The sequence below is a fragment of the Miscanthus floridulus genome, chromosome 12 (genome assembly GCF_019320115.1).
Source record: "Miscanthus floridulus cultivar M001 chromosome 12, ASM1932011v1, whole genome shotgun sequence".
NCBI classification, from domain to species: Eukaryota; Viridiplantae; Streptophyta; class Magnoliopsida; order Poales; family Poaceae; genus Miscanthus; species Miscanthus floridulus.
The window spans coordinates 81757304-81776531 of NC_089591.1; the positions used below are offsets into that span (position 1 = coordinate 81757304).

Here is a 19228-nt window from a genome sequence, read left to right on the forward strand (position 1 = left end):
AGTTTCTTTTTGTATCGCGTGGGGTATCGCATGGGGTGGGTAGACAGATGAACCAAAACAAATGTCGCACCCAAAGATGTCCACGCTTTGTTCTTTTTAGCTGTAAGTAAAAGGAGACCAGCAGGTACCTCGTGCGAACCAGCAAAACCGGAATTATAGTACATCATATGATTATACATAGAGCGAAAAGATTAGTAAAATCAGTTTTAAATTAGTTACAGGTGGGTTGTTATTTAAGCCCTTGGTAGGATAATGTTAGCATAGTACTGCGATGGTGTAATTGGATATGGAGACCGATTTTGTGAAGGGCCAAAGACCTGAATTGTTACACGAGGATAGCAGACACTCTGAGGATAACAGACAGTATGGACTGAACCTGAGACAATAAGACCTGAATTAGAGGATAACAAATTAGAGGTGATCGATGTTTAAGAAAATGGAGGATCATGAGAAGACCTGGCCAGTTTGAGTGCATCAATCGCATATCCTCATATTCGTGGAGCAGTGCCTACAATTCCTGGAACAAGCACATAAATAAACTTATTATTAAGAGCACATAACCTATTTTAAATAGCCGCCTATTTATGTGCAATAGTATGAGCAATGCCTAGGAAGAATCAATTTGGGCAATGATCTTATTGGTTATGGACAATGTTGTAAGGTACATTTACGAAGCCTACAACTAAGGTACATCTAATGATGTTGAATTTGAAAATTGTAGTTATAGAAAATAGCATGGTCTACATTAGGTACATCATAGCCCAGAGATGACAACTTAAAAAGAATATGTCAGCAGGAATGGTCTTTGCATGTGAAAAAACATGGAGGAAAACACAGGTCTCCTAATAGAAAGTTAGACGAACTAGAAGCACATGTCTTATATATGTGGAAAAATTATGAATAAACAATAATGCAGGGAAGACATGTTTGTCAATACAGGTTAATATAAGTAATGTACCAAAAGGAAATGTCTATACCAATGAAAATTTAGCATTCGGGCATACGTACTGTGGTTCTTTCATGGAAGAAACACAGATCAATCAATAACCAAAAAACTGATTATAAGACGGTAGCAGTCCAAGTTATGAACCAACTTCATTGTGGATCGGCATCTTCATTATTACAAATTGTCAACATTCCAAGATCCAGAGATGGACTAAAATTAAGCGTTGGAATGAAAATATACTTTGCCATGTTTATATGCAGTATTTATGTTCAGATTGACCATTTGAAAATTGCATCAGTACATTCATCCAGGAAAGTAGGTGCACTATTAATGATGTGCCATGATAGAATCAATTAGTGGCGGAGTCACCATGTTTGCTATTTGGAAGTCACATTGTAACTAAAATGCAGTTTGTTTTTGCAACCCTAACAAATGCACTGCATCCTTTTCAAAATAGGAAGCTCTAGGAAGCACCGCATGAGCACCTGGTCATTTAATAACCATTGCCATAAATCGTGCAGCAGAATATGACACCCAAAAAAGAGGCAATAGTGTGGCTCCTCTGTTGAAATCAACCAACGAAATGCACTCTAAAGAAATGATAAACAGTACAGTGTAAGTGAAATGGCCAGGGAAAATAAATTTGCACATTTAATACCAGTGCAAGAGCTCCAATCCTATATGGCAAAAAGCGCCGAAAACTCAAATAGGATGATAATTAATTTGTTAGAAATGACATAAAAGATTCACTGTCATAATGCAATAGCAACCAGGCAGGGAAATGCAGTTTTTAAATTAATAATAGGAGGCAAGCATAGGAATTTTAAAACAAAAATTTAGAAGAGTCTATGTAACTGCCAATGTATATAACTGCTATTGACATGTAATTGCATTTGAAAGAGCCAAAACCGGCAAACAATGAGGACTTTCTTAATCCTACCTTAGCCAAATAACATAATTGCTAAGATGTTGTGGGTCCAGGCACTACTGCTCTATCTGGATCAGCCAAGAACTTTATTTATGAAAAGATCACACAGATCAAACAATGTGAAGAAATCCCCTCCCCCCCTAACTTGCCAAAATCACTTAAAATAACAATTCCAAATCAAGGAAGGAGCACATTCCATACCATGCAGGGTTACCAAAGTTTTTATGTTGGAGATGCAATCCATCCGATCTCTGGAGCATGCCAATGGATAAACGCCAAATCTGAATAGGTCAGAAGGAAGGATACGTGTATCATGATATACATAAACTAATGTGTGTGTAAAAAGAAATGCACAACATCCTTTTTCAAAATAGGGAACTGTAGGAAGCACGGAATGAACATATGGTCACTAAATAACCACTGCCATAAATTGTGCAGCAAGATATGGCAGCCGAAAAGAGGTAGCAGAGATAAGCACATCTTATAGTGATCAAAATAACCAACGAAATCCATTGTAAAGAAATGGCAAACAGTGCAGCGCAACTGGATAGGATAGGGAAAATAAATTTGCACACTTCATACCAGTGCAACAACTCAAATTGTATATGCAAAAAAAGCCATAAACTAAAATTAGTATTAAGATGTAGAGGTTTCAAATTGGCGGTGCTTAGTAGGTATACTATGAGAGTTGATAGGAATGAACCATACAGAAGAAGTGCCTGATTAGAATGATTTAGGGAAGTAATAGGACGATAATTAATCTATTATAAACAACATAAAAAGATTCAGCATCATAATACAATAGCAGGCAAGAAGGGAAATGCATTTTTTTAATTAATAGGAGGCAATCATAGTAATCTTAGAATGGAAATTTAGAAGACTATATAATTGTTATGGTCACACTTTGCCGTAACTGGATATGAAACCCTGAATAAGTATACCTCTGGAAATGAAGCAAAAACGTAAGCACAACGAAAAATTTATTTTGTTTAAGAACCTCTAAAACTGGTTAATATGATCCTCGTTTGAGGACATGTAGGTACAGAGGCCACATGCAAGCAATGATCTTCCGAATGACAAATGAAGATTACTAAAGCAACACATTCATCGAAACATGTTTTGCCTGTATCAAAGCTAAAACAAATATTATGGAATAGATCGAGGAAGGATTGACCCAGCCGTCATTGAGCGCGCCGACAGTTGGGGTGCGCCGTTAGGGTTTGCCCGCCTCGGGCCTCCCGTGTTGGCTCGGCACAGCATCGGGCCGCTAGAGCCGGGAGGAGGGAGTGGTGGAGCGAACCTGTTGGGAGAGGTGAAGCGCGTTAGCAAGTCAAGGCGGGCGGAGAGGGCGGACCTGTGGCATTCCGGCGTCGTGGAGACCAGCGCCAGCATCGCAACCCTAGGGGGAGGGGTGCGGCGGCGCTGCTACAGGGCGGCGGCCGAAGGTTGCAGGAGAGGCTGCGCTCCGGTGGGGCGACGCCGCAGCCTGCGGAGGTCGCAGAGGCGGTGGACGACCTCGATGCCGTCACCATCTTTCTTGCTCTCTTTTTTCTATGGAGGCCGTCTCTTTTTGTGTGGCCCTCGGACCACCACGCTTGAGGCAGCGGATGGTGGCCTGGCCCATGGGCCCCGGTGGGACCCTTAGAGGTGTGCAGGTTGCGAGGTTGAGCATGGCCGCGTGGGGGCATGGGGGCCTGGTGGGCATGGCGGGCATCAGCTGCTAGCAGGTGGGATCGGATGGCTGGAACAAAAGAAGTATGGATGAATAGTTTTTTGGGTGGAGGAAACGGTGGATCACCACGTTTAAAAACTTTTATATTATTATTATAGATAGGTATTCTAAAATTCCTGACGGGTGCTAGTTTGTTGTAAGAGAAAAATACTATACCATGACTGATAAAACTCTGACTGAAACTAACAAATGAATTTGTTTATCCTATACTAGCATTGTAGTTAGCAAGCGCGTTAGAAAGTCAGACTAATTGAACTGCCACGGCATGTTGTCGGTTGGCGTCCGCTAATCTTGATAGGATTAGTGTGCAAATCACGTTTCTTAGCCTCTCGTTCTTAATTAATGCTAGTATACGAAATGGCACGACACCATGACTGTTCCTATGGTTTATCCAGGACAACTGATGACTGCTATAGCTAGGAAGGCGACGTTGTCACTGTTGTTCATTTGATGGTTTACGTGGTTGATAAGTCGGCTAAAATTGATTTGTTGTGAGAGAAAAATATTATTTCATGGCGGATAAGTTCAAGCGAACGAGGCATTTACTTGCTTGGATTTGTGCAAAAACGACTGGCGACTGCTTCCATTCGCTTCCCCTTCTGCCCACTACGATGCTGACGTGTTTAGAAACAATCACTTTGGGGCGTGTTTGTTTGCCTGCACTAGGGTGGCCGGCGCATATCAACTGGGCCCGCACATCATTGGATGGGCCCAGACGATGCAACTGGGGTTGTTTGTTTGCGTTTGGGTTGTTTGTTTGGCTGAACGCAGTAGGAGCTGACTGAGGGTGAGACTGTGTTTGTTTGCATGTACAAACGGGTATGCCTACCCTACATCAGGAATAGGGAAAATTAGCTCAGTACCATTAAAAGATCCAATCTTTAGAAAACTACCATTGAAAGATTCAACTGCAGAAAAGTAACATTGAAAGGTTTCTCCGTTATATCTTTTACCATCCCCGTTTACTGCACGTTAGCTGAAGGGAAAATTAAAAAAAAAGAACGGAGCCAACAGCAGAAACGCACGTAGCCTGAGAAGGTCTCGGACCTGAGCGCGACCTCGAGCGGCACTCTTTCTCTCGCAGCGGCGGTCTTCCCCTCGGCGACAGCGCTCCTCCCCTCGACGACGACAGCAGTGGTAGTGACTTCACAGGCCTATCCTCCTTGGTGAGCCCCTCTTCTTCCCTACTTTTCTTGTTCTCCATTCTTTTTGTCCTCTTCTTATGGTCTGAACCCTATGTATTAGGGATTTTGTAGTGCTGTGACAAGGGATTAGGAATTTGATTGAAGATGGATGCTACTGAAATTCCAGAAGGATAATCTCCTTGGACACATTCTATATTCTTCCAATTTGTATCTATTTTGCTAGGTTTTTTTAGGGTGGACATAGCTATCTGAACATACTGAATGAGGACCTGATTTATTTTTGTGAAATTGGGCCTTACTGTTTTCCCTCTGTTCCATGTATTTCGGGTTGCATATCATAGGATTGATCCAAAGAATGCTTGTAGAGTAGAGGTCACAGTGAACTCATACTTTAGTATTGTACATGGTAAAAAGGTCTACAATAGGGGCAGAAATGTAAGCTGGGTTGTTGATTCAGAAAAATATTCAGTCATTAATCTAGAGAAGGATATTGCTTCGCACTTTACATGGGACAACAACCAGCAGGCAAATTTCTGGGTTGTAAAAGGGATGCATTGGATGAACAAATTAATTTCAGATGGTCAGCTTCACAGCTTGCTAAGGGCATCTCAATTGGTGAAATTTATGATGATAGTGGGCAATCGTGTAGAGGGGGATGAGATGCCTCCTGCAGTGATCATGGATTGTGAGGGCATGCCTAATGAAGTGCCAGCTGTTGATAAGAAGATGGAATTTGAGGGATTTGAATGGACAGAAATACCACAATATGGAGAAACCATAGCAGGGCCACCAATGCCTGAAGAGGAGGAGAAGGAGCACTTCATGACTGTTGGGTGTGACCCTGATGGGGATGAGCCAACCGGAGTAGATGAAGAGTGGAGATACTTAAAACCAGTTGATGCTGCAGTTAATGATGCATAGCCAATAGAAAATATTGAAGTAGAGGTGCAGAAAAGAAAGAGGGCAAGGCCTGTTCTAGACTTTGATTCTGAATGTGTTCATAATGATGAGGCTACTATGCTAGATGATTATGCTGCACCTTTCACAACATATGACAAAGAGAATTCGATCATTAATGAAGGAGATACATTTGAAGACAAGGACGAGTTCATCATGACCTTGAGGACATATGCCATAAAAATGAGTTTGGTACTAGGGTTGAACATAGTGACAAAGAGAGGTATAGGGCAAGGTGTGCTGATGCAAACTGCGATTGGAGAATTTTTGCAAAGAGACTTCATGGTGGTGACACATTCATGGTTATTATTCTTTCTTTATAGCTTATAATCAAATATTCGTTGTACAATGATACATTTTTTGCAAGTTGTAGCTTATAATCAAATATTCGTTGTACAATGATACTTTTTTCAAGCTGTAGCTTATAATCAAATTTATTTGTAGGTGGTCAAACTCTCAAAATTAGATGATCATACTTGTCCTAGTTCAGAAACGGTGAAAGGCCATCAAGCTTCTATAGCCTGGATATCTCAAAGATCAAAACAAATTATTGAAGAAGATCCCACTCTTAGCGCAAAGAAGTTACAGAGAAGATTGGAAAAGCATTACAATATTGAGTTGTCATATTTTAAAGTGTGGTCTGGGAAAAAATCAGCAATGGATGATATTCATGGCACTTGGGAGGAGAGTTTCATAATATTATGGAGATTCAAAGCAGCTCTAGAAGAAACATGCCCGGATAGCATTGTTGAGATTGATTGCAAGAAGATCAAAGGCAAAATACATTTCTCAAGGATGTTTGTGTGCATTAGAGCATGTGTTGATGGTTTTTTGTCAGGGTGTCGGCCATATCTTGGTGTCGATTCTACTCACTTGACTGAAAAATATAATGGACAATTGGCTGCAGCAACTGTAATTGATGGACACAACTGGATGTATCCAGTTGCGTATGGGATTTTTGATAAGGAAACAAATGCCAACTGGGCATGGTTCATGGCAAACCTGAAGAAAGCAATTGGTACTCCACCTGAGTTGACAATCCATACTGATGCGTGCAAAGGATTAGCATATGGTGTCAACAAAGTCTTCAAAGGTGATGCAGAGCACTGTGAGTGCTTTAGGCACCTAATGGCTAATTTTAGGAAGAAATTCAGAGGTGAGGTGTTGAAATACATGTGGCCTCTTGCATGGGCATGTATAGCTCGAAGCCATGATGCATTGTTGGAGAAAATTGGAACTGAATGTCCTAAAGCAATTACCTTTTTAGACAACCATCACAAGGTGAATTAGAACAAGAACTTCCACCACCTTGTCCAAAAAAGGGGAAAAACAAAGGTAATATAATATTTTGTTTCTTTTACGTGCTTAAAAAGTAGTTTTACCAATCCAAATTTTCAAATGTAGGATAAACAACTCTGAATCTGTTGGAGCCTCCACAACTAATGCTAGGACATCTACAGCAGCTGCTGAACCCTCTCCAATGCCTCATTCAAGCCCGGGTGTAACAACTAGAAGGATGTCATCCATTTCTCTGACTAGCCCAAGTGTAACAACTAGAAGGATGGCTGCAATCTCACCTGGTGGAATCAATCGAAGGCTCATCATTGAGTAGATGAATTAGCTATATTAGTATTATAGTGTGTGAACTGTGGTCTTATATATATGTGTGTAATTTCTAGACAAACCTTGCTGAAACTTTTAGAGAAACCATGCTGTAGTGTGTGAATTATGGTCTTATATATATGTGTGTAATTTCTGAATAAACCTTGCTAGAACTTCTAAAGAAATCATGCTGAAATTTCTACCTTGATGAGTGTTATATCCTGTGGGTTTAGACAAGGCAACAACATATATGCTACAGTTAGGTCTGGAGGGCTACTCAGTGTTTGCTTTTTTTTATATGTTCGCTGAAATGAATTGAGTGTGAAAGGCTGCTCAAATGAACCTTTCAATAGGAGTTAACGTTAAGTTAATAGATGTGCTAGATGCCTGGTATTTTTCTATAGTTGGATCTTTTAATGGTATAGGAGTTAACGTTGAGTTAGCAGATGTGCTAGATGGCTGGTATTTTTCTATAGTTGAATCTTTTAATGGTATTTTTCTAAAGATCGGATCTTTTAATGTTACTGTACTAATTTTCCCTCAGGAATATGGTAGCCTTGCCACCACACCTTCTTCCTCTTCCTCACCTCATTGCCATTTCATCGAGCACCAAACTGGCATGGCGTGAGCAGCCGAACCATCCTCAGTTCGCGGCCATGGCGCGCCACCAGGGGATCGAATCGAGAGGGGGAACGAGAAAGAGAACGGGATGGGAGGGGAACCTTCAAGCTCACACCAGCGCCTGAGAGAGAGTAGAGACAGATGAAGAGAAGAGAACGGAGATGGAGGGGAGGGAGCACGTCGTTGGAGGCTAGAGCAGCCACGGAGCCCGCGCCTACGGCCTGCGCAGCAGCGTTGCCCGCGCTCGCGGCGTGCTCCCCAGCGGCAGCCTTGAGTGGCGGATCCGCCGCCATCACAGCCGGGAGGGGCGATTCCGCCGCCGTCGCAGCCAGGAGGGGCGAGGCTGCCGCCATCACAGCCTTGAGGGGCAAGGCCGCCGTGGGCAGATCTGGGTGCGCCCGGGCCAGAGATGAGGGAGGAGCGTCGCCGCTTCGCGTGAGGCCGCCGAGGGCGTCGTCGTGGTTCGCGTTGCGGCTAGGCAAGGCCGCCAGGGAAGGGAGGAGGGGAGCCGCTGGGGAGGAAGGAAGGGGGCGGAGGCGCGGGGAGGGAGGCGGCGGCGCTGCCCATGGCGAGGTGGGGATAGCCGGAGGGGCGACGCAGGATTCTTTGGAGGAGGCGACCGGAGGTGACGGCAACGTCTGCTCGGGCCGAGCCCTTCGTTTCCCCGGGGCCTGGCTGAGGGGTGCTTTGATGACTGTGTGGGCCGGGCTCCCAACCACGTCCGGGCAAACAAATAGGCGGCCAAGTTACAGCCCACGGCACAGTAGCCCGGTTGGTCCAGACAAACAAACGCGCTCTTGCCGTCCGCTACGGCATGCATAGTCCTGCATTTGTCTTTGCTCTAGATAAGCACGAGGTTGGATTTCTTTCGATAAGGGCATGTTTGGAAGCCTTGTAATTCTTTTCACCTGGAAATGACTTCCCATTGTATTTTCTTGTGTTTGGTTCATATGAATTATTTCTCAACCCTAAAAAAAAGAATGGAGACGCAGTAACCAAGTCTCTACTTTGCGAGAAGGGATCGTGAAATCAAAATCCAAATGCAAGTAGTACACGCAAAAAATCAGCCAGCATTTGTTCGTCTCTTGTGTCCAATTCGATCTGAACATAATTCGAATGAGCAAAGCTGAGCTTCATCAATGGACAGTCTCCTACATACCTCCTGGCCCGTTCAGCCGGCGTTGGCCACTGGAGCTCCATGGGCTCGTCATGAGGTTGATCAGCAGCAGCACGGGCGGCGTTTTGCCGGACCATGAACACAGGGACAGATAGCAGCTGGTCGTTGAGCTTGACGCCGGCCATGTCCGCGCAGCATATGCCAAGCAAGACACTGATGCCAGGCAAGGACTGCCTGCGCCAGCCCGTGCAGCGTGGTGTCCGTGTTGGCAGTGACTTTGCTGCCGCGGTGAGCATCCGACTATCCAGAGTTTCTGACTTTGACTAGTTGGAGAAGTTGCTAGGGGCCTCGTGCTGGGCAAATCGAAGCAGCGCACCGGCGACATCTCCGCTACGCCGAGGAAGGAGGCGTTGTTGTTCGAAGCGCACCAGAAACTGCGTGACCCTGGGAACCACGTCCCTACGGCTCGCGCACCTCGTCCCAGGCAGCTCCACTGACGCGACGGCGAGGCAAGCGGCGCAATCCGACGTCTCGGCGTCTGCGAGGCATGTGACGATGCCGTAGACAGTGTTCACCGCGTCGGCGGTCGCTGGAGTTGCAAGCGCGGTATCGGAAGCAGAGGTGGTTGGCTGGGACTTGGAAGCAGGGGCCGTTCGAGCCCTCGACGTCGCCGCTCCGCCGTGAGATGAGATCTCGAGAGCCTCGGGAAGAAGATGAGGCATAGGGTGAGAGACTCGTGAGAGACGGACCGAGGAGGCCCGATATTTGTCGGAAAAAAAGTGTGGCCTGCTCAGACGTTTTTATTTTTCCGGCTGTATTCGCTCAAAACCAGTGTTCTCTATTTTTTTAGGCTCACCAGGCTTCCAAACACTACTTTTCAATTCGGCTTGTAAAAGATTACGGGCCTGTATTTTACATCTGTTTTGGATTGAAAACCTGTCTTCCAAACAGGCCCTTAGATAGATCGAGAATATAAAGTTGGAACAAGACAACAGTGGTCGCTTTCGGGTGAGTATTTCTTGTTAAATTAATGCATTGCACTCAGGAGGATCGGTCCTACGTGTACAGTGCATGGGTGTACATACGTGCGCCCAATATTTTTTTTATCCAAAAGTTATGCTCAAATACACGCATATTATACTTTTGGTTGAGCTTAGACGCCTTTGCCCTTAATTGCTCATTTTATATTATTTTTGGATAAGGCCTTCGAGAATACTAGGATGGCAATCCATCATGCCTCCATGGGCCTCTCGCGCCCAGCAGGCCATCGCGATCGAGTCAAACCGGGATTTGTTAAACGGAAATGGTACGTCCGTCCGTCAGAACGGCCCCTTCGTGGACCTGCATATCAACCCAATAATTCTCCACGCTCGCTTATTTTTTATTAGATATCCACGTCCGTCTTTTCCGTTGCACCAGTCCGGTTGAATAAGGAAAGAAGAAAGAGACAAGAGACCTCCTCCGGTCTGCTCCGCATGTCGACGGTGATCGATCCCGCCTGCTCCTGCTCCGTGACCCGCCCCGTTGCTCCTGCTCTGCCGCTCGCTCCGCCGTCGACAGTCACCCCGCGCTGTTCTTTCCCCTGATCCACCACGCCGCTCCACTGCTTCCTGCTGCTGCTTCTGCTCTGCGGCACGCTTCGCCTGCATGTGTGGCGCAGCTAGCCACTGAGGCCGCTGCGTAAGGAGAAGCGTCGTGCCCTGACACGGAGGTCCTATGGCCTCACCTCTTGCAACGGCTACAACGCTCCAATGTAGACGGCAGATGAGGCTGCACTGAGATACGATGCATGTTGTAAATGTACACTTCAAATATTTCAGGTATTTTAGAGATATGTTGCAAGTGTTTCATAAGAATGTTGCAAAAGTAGATTGGGATGTTGCAATGGTCTATACACCTATGTTCAAAGTGAATGTTCCAAAGATTTTATTTGTTTCAGACGTATGTTGCAAGTTTTTTATTTAGATGTTGCAAAACTAGATAGAATGTTACATATATATGCAAGTGTTTTCAAGTGTTTTTTTTACATATGTTATTAGTGTTTCATCTTGATGTTTGCATATGTTTGCAATGGCTACACACGTGTTTTCAAGTTTTTCTGTTGTTTTGTAAGTGTTTCAGACGTATGTTGTAAGTGTTTCGGCTGTTTTAGACGTATGTTGCGAAAGTAGATCGGGTGTTGCACATGTTGCAATACGTGTGAGAAGCGAAAGGGGGCGCGGGCTCCGTGTGAGCGTGTGAAATGCAGGCTCGGACGAGGGCGTGCTAGCCCGAGCGCGGGAAACAGGAGTGCAGCACGGGCATCCATCCGAACATCCAGATGCTACCACTGCCGTTTATTTCTATATTTTTTAAATTTGCTTTCTACATAAATAATTTGTCCTAATACGAAAAAAATTCAAAACTATACTACTGCCGCCCGGTTCAATTGGCGGAATCTTCTTCTTCTTTTTTTTAACAACGACACCCGGGGGCGCAATCTTCTTTTCTATCAGCTCAACATAGGAAAAACAATACTTTTATTAAGTATGAACTTAGATGAAGATAAAATTATATGAAATATGAAAGTTGTAGAGAAACAAGCGATCTATGACTTTTGTATTAAAATTTTGATATAATATTCAGATCTACATTTCTAGATCTAAACATTAAAACGATTATTCAAGTACCAAGGTGGCTTCAAACGGAAATGATGTGAACTATATTGTTGCAGATTTTCATCGTTAAATACAACTATTATATGAGTTTTATCTGCATGCTCCGTCCGTCCCACAGAACATGTAATCCTACGGTTCAAATTTTGTCCCAAAATTCATGTAATCCTAGAGTTTAGATTATCTTTTCAGATGGACCCCACCAATAAAAAAACATTGCACCTTTGAAAAACCAACTCATTCCGTATGGTACTTTGAAGAAACATTCTAGATTACTCTTGAGTTCTAGCACATCAGAAGAAGATGTAGGAGGGGCACATGCGTAATTTCACACCTTCACTAAACTTGCCTTGAAAAGTATATGACTATATGAAAAAGGCTATAATTTTTGGAAGGTGTACTACGTAAGGGTGTGAATAAAGTGCCTCAATCTATCCAGTAGTTAGTGTAGCGTATTTTAGAAATAAAAAGTTTCTGTCGGCTGGAGTCTGGAGTTGATCAGTGGATGTTTTTTTTTAGCAACAGCTGATCAGTGGATGTGAAAGCGGTGGATTTACCAGTCCGAGTCCACCAAAGTTTCGAGCCAGCGTGGTGCCCAATAAACTGAGGCCTCACAGGCCAATACGGGCTGGTAGTGGTGGTGCGCACCAGAACCACGACCCACCGGCTTACTGATCGTCCGCCAAGGAAGGATGGATCTGGTGATTCTTGAAGCAAAAGCGGAAGCTCCGCTCGGGATTGCACTGCGCCTAGAAAGGATGCCTGTGTAGTGTGTACTGCGCCTAGATGAGATGCTTGCGCACCTTTGTGAGAGTCTTTGCAAAATTAAAGCAGCTAGCTAGGGCGAAGAAATGTGGGTGATTAATTTTTAGGGTGCTTTTGGAGAATGGGTATCGCAAAAGCAGCACTGAGTGTTATGTGTAATGTTTCATCTAATGTTGCCAACTTGAATTCACACACCAATCGTCAGGTTGTAGCATGGAGTGGCTGCCAAAATTTGTGGCCGCCACAATGGACAGATGGGTCAGATTGCCAAGGTTGGTTCATGGCTGTGACCAGAGAAGGCACCAAGGCTGCGCACTCCCTGACCATTCTCAGCTTGTGGTGCATCTGGAAACAACGTAATGCAGTTGTATTCAGAGAATCAAGACGCACGGCACATGCAGTATCCATGGAAGTCAAGGATGTTTGCTCTCTTTGGTCCATGGCTGGCGGGACGTTTCTCAGGCCCCTTTTAGATCGTGATTTGTTTTTTTGAGTAATTAGCTTAGAGATCTCAACCACTACAGCGGTCTGCTGTAAGTGGTAGCGCCTCTCGCGCTTGTAAGGGGGGTCACCTGGCCCCCGAAAACTCACTTCTTAATCAATGTGCCGCGCAACCGGATCTTTCAAAAAAAAAAGTAGAGATGGCCATTGATTGAGCACCTAAAATGGATTAGGAGCAACTGCAGCTCCAATTTCGAGAACATAATGAATGAGCTCATGGCTTGTCTATCCACATCAGCCAGGCTTCAACATGTATGTGTCAAAGATGATACGGTATTTACACTCACAGAGGCTTGTTGATGATGCTAACCCATGGATGAAGTTAATGGAAATTTATATGCTTGAATTTTAGTTTTTCTAATTAGTACATCCACATTGTAAAGGGGGGACGAATGATTGAGACTATTATGTATACAGTCTGATCAGGCAGTCACAACTTTATTAGAGAAACGAGATCTACAATGTTGCAGTGTTTAGGCCTATCAGAAAATGGCCACATTACAAAAGGCACTGGAAAATGTGCAACGTAACCGCCGCTGGTTTTCCTTACAAGAAAAGGTATCATGTTTTTAACATGCCTCTTCTCCTTTTTACTGGTTTCAGCCAAAGTGTTCCCCCCAAAAAAAAAAGAATCCAATTTTGAGCATTATACCATGGGTCGGACATATGATCGATCCCATATTTAGTTTATTCTCACTACGTAGTATGTTCATACGTGGTTATAGGATAACTAATTTTTTTTTACTAAAAACACAAGAGTCGCATGATAAGATAATAATACTGTTAAATTAAATACCGACGTCGAAGTGACATTTAATTCAAAAAGTAAAGTTCGTGAAATTAACACAGTCACGGAGAGCGCGACATCGCAGACTCACAAACTCTACTTAGCATGTTCGCTTGTTGGTTTCAGCCAGCCCAAATCAGCCAGCCAACAGTATTTTCCTCTCACAATAAACCAGCACCAGCCAGCTCAAACCAGCCCAGAAACCAACCAGCGAACAGGCCGACTGTATAGACTTTTTCGTGATACGGCTAAGATAATATTTTATATCGACAGAAAGAATTCTACGATATCCATTTCTTTCATGCACCAATAAATTCATGAATAAGTTCCACTGCATCTCCATATAATCATGTACACACAGGTTCGAGTATATATGTAAATAGGTTCGTACATGTGCGTTGCTACGGGACAGCTAAACTTTTATACTAAAAACACACGGATCGCACGATAAGATAACAATACTGTAAAAGTATATGACCGACGTTAAAGTGACATTTAATCCAAAAAGCTAAGTTCGTGAAATTTACACAATCACAGAGAGCATGGCGTCACAGGCTCACAAACTCTACTGTGTAGATCTTTCCGTGATGCGGCTAAGATCATTTTTTATATCGGCAGGAAGAGATTTCCGATATCCATTTCTTTCGTGCGCCAATAAATCCACGAATAAGTTCCACCACATCTCCATACCATCCTGTACACGGCGCTGGCAAGCGAATTAGCCACAACTTATGTAATTAGTTTTATAATTAGCTCATGCTTAGTCCTCCTAATTGATATCTAAAAATTCAATGTGACAGGAACTAAAGTTTAGTCCTGAGATCCAAACACCCCCTAACTCTCGACTCCTGCTGGCTGCTCACTTGCACCTCCATGTCTATGTGTCTGCACGTATATACTCTAATGCCAGAACGTCTAAGATGGTCTTTATTGTCCACCATTTGAAAATATCATAACTTTAAGGTTGTCATTTGTGTATGATGTAGGATTGGGATGCTTTGCACTGATTCATGAGGGTGTCCATGAGAGTCAAAATTTTTGATGCCATTATGATGTCTAAGCTTATCAATCAGACAAAGACGAACTTGATTGTTAAAATATTTTTAATATTGTTTTCATATACTCCCTTTGTCCCAAAATAGAATTCATTCTCATTTCCAGAGAAGTCTAACTTTTTTTTTACTTCGACCAATTATATATAAAAGAATATTAATATTTATAATACATAATTAGTATCATTACATAGACCATTGAATATATTTTCATAATAAACTTATTTGAAGATATAACTGTTGCACGTATTTTTTACAAACCTAGTCAAAGTTGAAAAAGTTTGACCTGCACACATCCCATAACGACTTATATTTTGAGGCAGAGGAAGTATATGCTAATGAGAGTAGTCAACTGCAAGTCGTGATGAACACAACAATACTTTCATATTATATGTTAATTGGAGCACAAGAAACGCATGGGAATGGACCTATATACGAATGGTGAGACTATTCGTTTAGGAAATTGTCGAAGGTTCACCAGTCTCACCATGTATAATCTGCACATCTTTTATTTGGCACCACTGATGTTCTCAAGGAGCAGGCGAGCAGCCATTTTTTAATTTTAGGTCTGCATGCTGGAAACACTAAAATTAAGGGCCAACCTCATTGAGTCGTCTTGCTTGATCTTTGCCAATTGTTTCCTTCCATGCACGTGGCCTCAGGTGATCGATTTGTTTCCTTCAAAGCAGACGGAGATCGCAGGGATGACAATTTCTTTTTCTATCGCGCGAGGTATCGCATGGCCGGAAGGGAGGAGCCTTGCTTGATCTTTGCCAATTGTTTTCTTACATGCATGATTATTGTTTCCTTCCATACACATGGCCTCAGGTGATCGATTTATTTCCTTTAAAGCCGACAGGGATCGCAGGGATGACAGTTTCTTTTTCTATCGCGTGGGGTATCGCATGGCCGGAAGGGAGCAGCGACCCAAAAAAAAAGTCGCACCAAGAAAGTCTTACTTTTAGTCTTTTTAGTTGTCTGAGATTGCAGGTCTTGAACCACGGTTTATCTCCGTAGTCATCTTGGAAGATTTCATCACCGTCTCGGAATCCTGGATCACTACAAGCTGCTCCAATAGTTGTTGGAATGTTGGGTTTGTCAGGTTCTTTGATATAACACATACTTATCTCTTGGTACATGCTCGATTTATCATAACACATGTTTTCTTACTGTACGTTTTTATATTTTTCTACTTTACTTTGTTTGAATGTCATAATAGGAAATTAAAAAAAACATGTAAGGCTAACTGGCTAAGCCTTAGGGACTACAGAATGTCATAGTAGTAAATTATTTGGGTTTATACAATCATGTAGAATTGAAAACTTATTAGTTTATTGCCTTATTTTCACTTACCTTTCATCACCATGATGCCGCCATAATCCTCTGTATCTAAGTTCTACCTATCAGCATGTTCGCTTGTTGGTTTCGGTCAGGGCTTATCAGCCATGGTACAGTATTTTTCTCTCACAACAAACCAGCACCAGTCGGACTTATCAGCCTAGAAATCAACCAGCGAACAGACTGTATATGTTATATCTCATCTCTTTGGTCCAAGAACGGGCCACTCTCGTTTCCATCTGTCGCGAAACTTTTTAGTGTGTAATTACAATCACGTGCGAGCTTAGCTGGTAAGGGCTTCGGTAACCATGGGATTACCATAGCCGTTTAGTGTTGTAACAAAACTCTATTCCCGCTTAATGAAAAACGTGCCTAGGCACGATCGTGAAAAAAATGTTATATCTCATCTCTCTTGTTTTTTTCCTCCCTTGTTTTTTTTTTAAAGAAAGTGGCGGGAGGCCTTGCATTGAAGTAAGGTAAATAGAAGGTTTTGCCTCAATGGCAGACACACATCAACAGGCTACAGGACAACCACAAGCTCTTGAGAGGGCCATCCCGCAAAGAAACGAAAAAACAAGATGAAAGCCCCCAAAACTAAACTAGTTTTGAAAAGCACGTTGTCGTTGCTCATAATCCTCTTTTGTACGTAGTGCAACCGATAGAGGCGTGGAACAATCATTTTGGAAAATCCGTCGATTCCTTTCGTTCACAAATTCCACATGACATAGATGCATAATCCGTTGAGGTGTCGTCTTTTATCATTTGGTATTATTGTCTTTAGCGCAGCTTGCCACCAATCTTTTGGTATTGTCCTCTTCTCCCTTGTCATTTTCCGTTTGGGATCTGAATGCTGTTCCTTTGGAAGGTAGAACAATAATGTCCCTTCTGCAGAATTTACCAGTTATTGAAATGTAAAGTGGGATCCTGGGACTATCCTGTGGTTTAGTCACGTGCACAGTGCACTGGAGATAGCTGCTGTGAAAGCATTATCTTAATATATGGCTTAGGCTCATTACCATTACTTAACAATAGTTTCCATCCTCCATGGGTACTTCTCTATTATGATGTATATATGTAAGTTTCATTATTGATCTTGACCAATGCGATACATATAGTGATATTTTTTTAATCGAAAACAGTAGGGGAAGTCCCTGCTGTTGCAAATATTTATATAAGAAAAGAAAAGGCAAAAAAGAAAACAGGTTCCCTTGAGAAAATAGAAGAACTAAATATAATGATTATTGCACTGATACATATAATGGTTATTGTCCTGATGAATTCATTTTCTCACAGCAGTTGTTTAACCTCACTTGTATTAGACCCATTGTCCACAAATTCAATAACTGTGACATTTGAGGGTGCTGAATTTGCACAGCTATTGGTCAGGTTTGGACAGGTGATTCCTAATTTATAAGTTTGTGCATAATTTAAGATTAAAACTTTTTTTGAGTGTAAAACTTTTTTTAAGATTAAAACTTTTGAGCAAGGGCCAGCCCAAAATGGCATTAAACCACTCATAATCAACTGTCAATGTAGAATTGGCACTCATAAGACTTAGATTTTTAATGCGACAGTTCATCAGGGGAAAGGGCGTCGAGATCAGACAGAAATTGTTCTTAATGTTCTTGCTGCATCTTTTGCCTAGTCGATGGTCATAGGGATAAGTTTTTCGCCAAAAGAAGACTTGCCCCCTGATAGCCTTTTTGGATTGCTGCTTTGATTTGATGATTTCTGAACCAGCCAGGTATCCATGTTGTCCTGCTTTCCCTGACTCTAGTCAGGTTTAAGGGGCGCAGCCCTGATAGTAGTAGTGTCCTAACCGGCAAATTAGATGGCTGCCTTGTGCCAGTACACGGTTCCTTTTGGCTATTGAGTTCAGTTCTTGGTAGACAGGTTTTACCATTATCAGTAATGTCATATGATTGATGTATTTGATATATATATTCAACAACAACAACAACAACAACAACAACAACAACAACAACAACAACAACAACATGGCCTTTCAGTCCCAAGTAAGTTAGAGTAGGCTAGAGTTGAAACCCACCAAGATCCCTAAGTCACGGTTCAGGTACTTCAATAGCTGCTTTCCAAGTACTCCTATTCAAACATAGGTCTCTAGGTATTTCTCAAGCTTTCAAATCTCTTTTTATTATCTTCCCATGTCAATTTTGGTCTTCCTCTACCTCTCCTCATATTATTAACTTGGCTTAGAACTCCACAATGCACTGGTGTCTCTGAATGTCTCCATTGGACATGGCCAAACCACCTCAACCGATGTTGGACAAGTTTTTCTTCAATTGGTGCTACCTCTAGGCGATCATGTATATCATCGTTCCGAACTCAGTCCATTCTTGTGTGACCGTAAATCTATCGCAACATACGCATTTCTGCAACACTCAGTTGTTGAACATGTCGAATCTTTGTAGGCCAACATTCTGCTTCATACAACATAGCCGGTCTAATCGTCGTTCTATAGAACTTACCTTTTAGCTTTTGTGGTACCCTCTTGTCACATAGAATGCCAGAAGCTTGTCGCCACTTGATCCACCCTGCTTTGATTCTATGGCTAACGTCCGCATCAATATCTCCATCCCTCTATAGCATCGATCCCAGATACCGAAAGGTATTCTTCTTAGGCACTACTTGACCTTTCAAACTCATATCTCCCTCCTCCTGTACAACTCCGCCAAATTTCGCATCTCATGTATTCGGTTTTAGTTCTGCTCAATCTAAAACCTTTAGACTCAAAGGTATGCCACCATAACTCTAGTTTCAAATTTACTCTCGATTGGCTTTCGTCCACTAACACTACATCATCAGCAAACAACATACACCAAGGGATATTCCCTTGTATATTCCTGGTAACCTCATCCATTACCAAAGCAAAGAGATACGGGCTTAAGTCTAACCTTTGATGAAGTCCAATTTTAATCGGTAAGTAATCTATGTTATCATCGTTTGTTCGAACACTAGTCACAATATTGTTGTACATGTCCTTGATGAGGGTCACATACTTTGATGGGACTTTATGTTTGTCCAAAGACCACCACATAACATTTCTTATTATCTTGTTATAAGCT

General features: G+C 42.7%; 1 protein-coding gene and 1 long non-coding RNA gene across 2 annotated transcripts; both read right to left on the bottom strand.

Annotated features, from left to right (window-relative positions):
• LOC136497688 (uncharacterized) lies at window positions 1-3304 on the bottom strand. Its single transcript, XR_010769384.1, has 3 exons — window positions 2076-3304; window positions 457-517; window positions 1-376 (listed from the first exon to the last, which is right to left on the bottom strand). It is a non-coding gene; the product is annotated as an uncharacterized lncRNA (long non-coding RNA).
• Window positions 3305-7909: 4605 nt separating this feature from the next.
• LOC136496243 (actin-binding protein wsp1-like) lies at window positions 7910-9233 on the bottom strand. Its single transcript, XM_066491912.1, has 2 exons — window positions 9091-9233; window positions 7910-8606 (listed from the first exon to the last, which is right to left on the bottom strand). The coding sequence occupies exons 1-2, from the start codon at window positions 9231-9233 to the stop codon at window positions 7910-7912; spliced, it is 840 nt and encodes a 279-aa protein (XP_066348009.1).
• Between the last annotated feature and the right edge of the window lie 9995 nt (window positions 9234-19228).

Bases quoted from the DNA above. Each gene is read 5' to 3' on its own strand.
- LOC136496243 (XM_066491912.1), bottom strand. From the start codon at position 9,233: ATGGCCGGCGTCAAGCTCAACGACCAGCTGCTATCTGTCCCTGTGTTC. The intron at 8,607-9,090 runs GTATGTAGGAGA...AGCACCCCTCAG, and splicing joins CCGGCTGAACGGGCCAGGAG to CCAGGCCCCGGGGAAACGAA.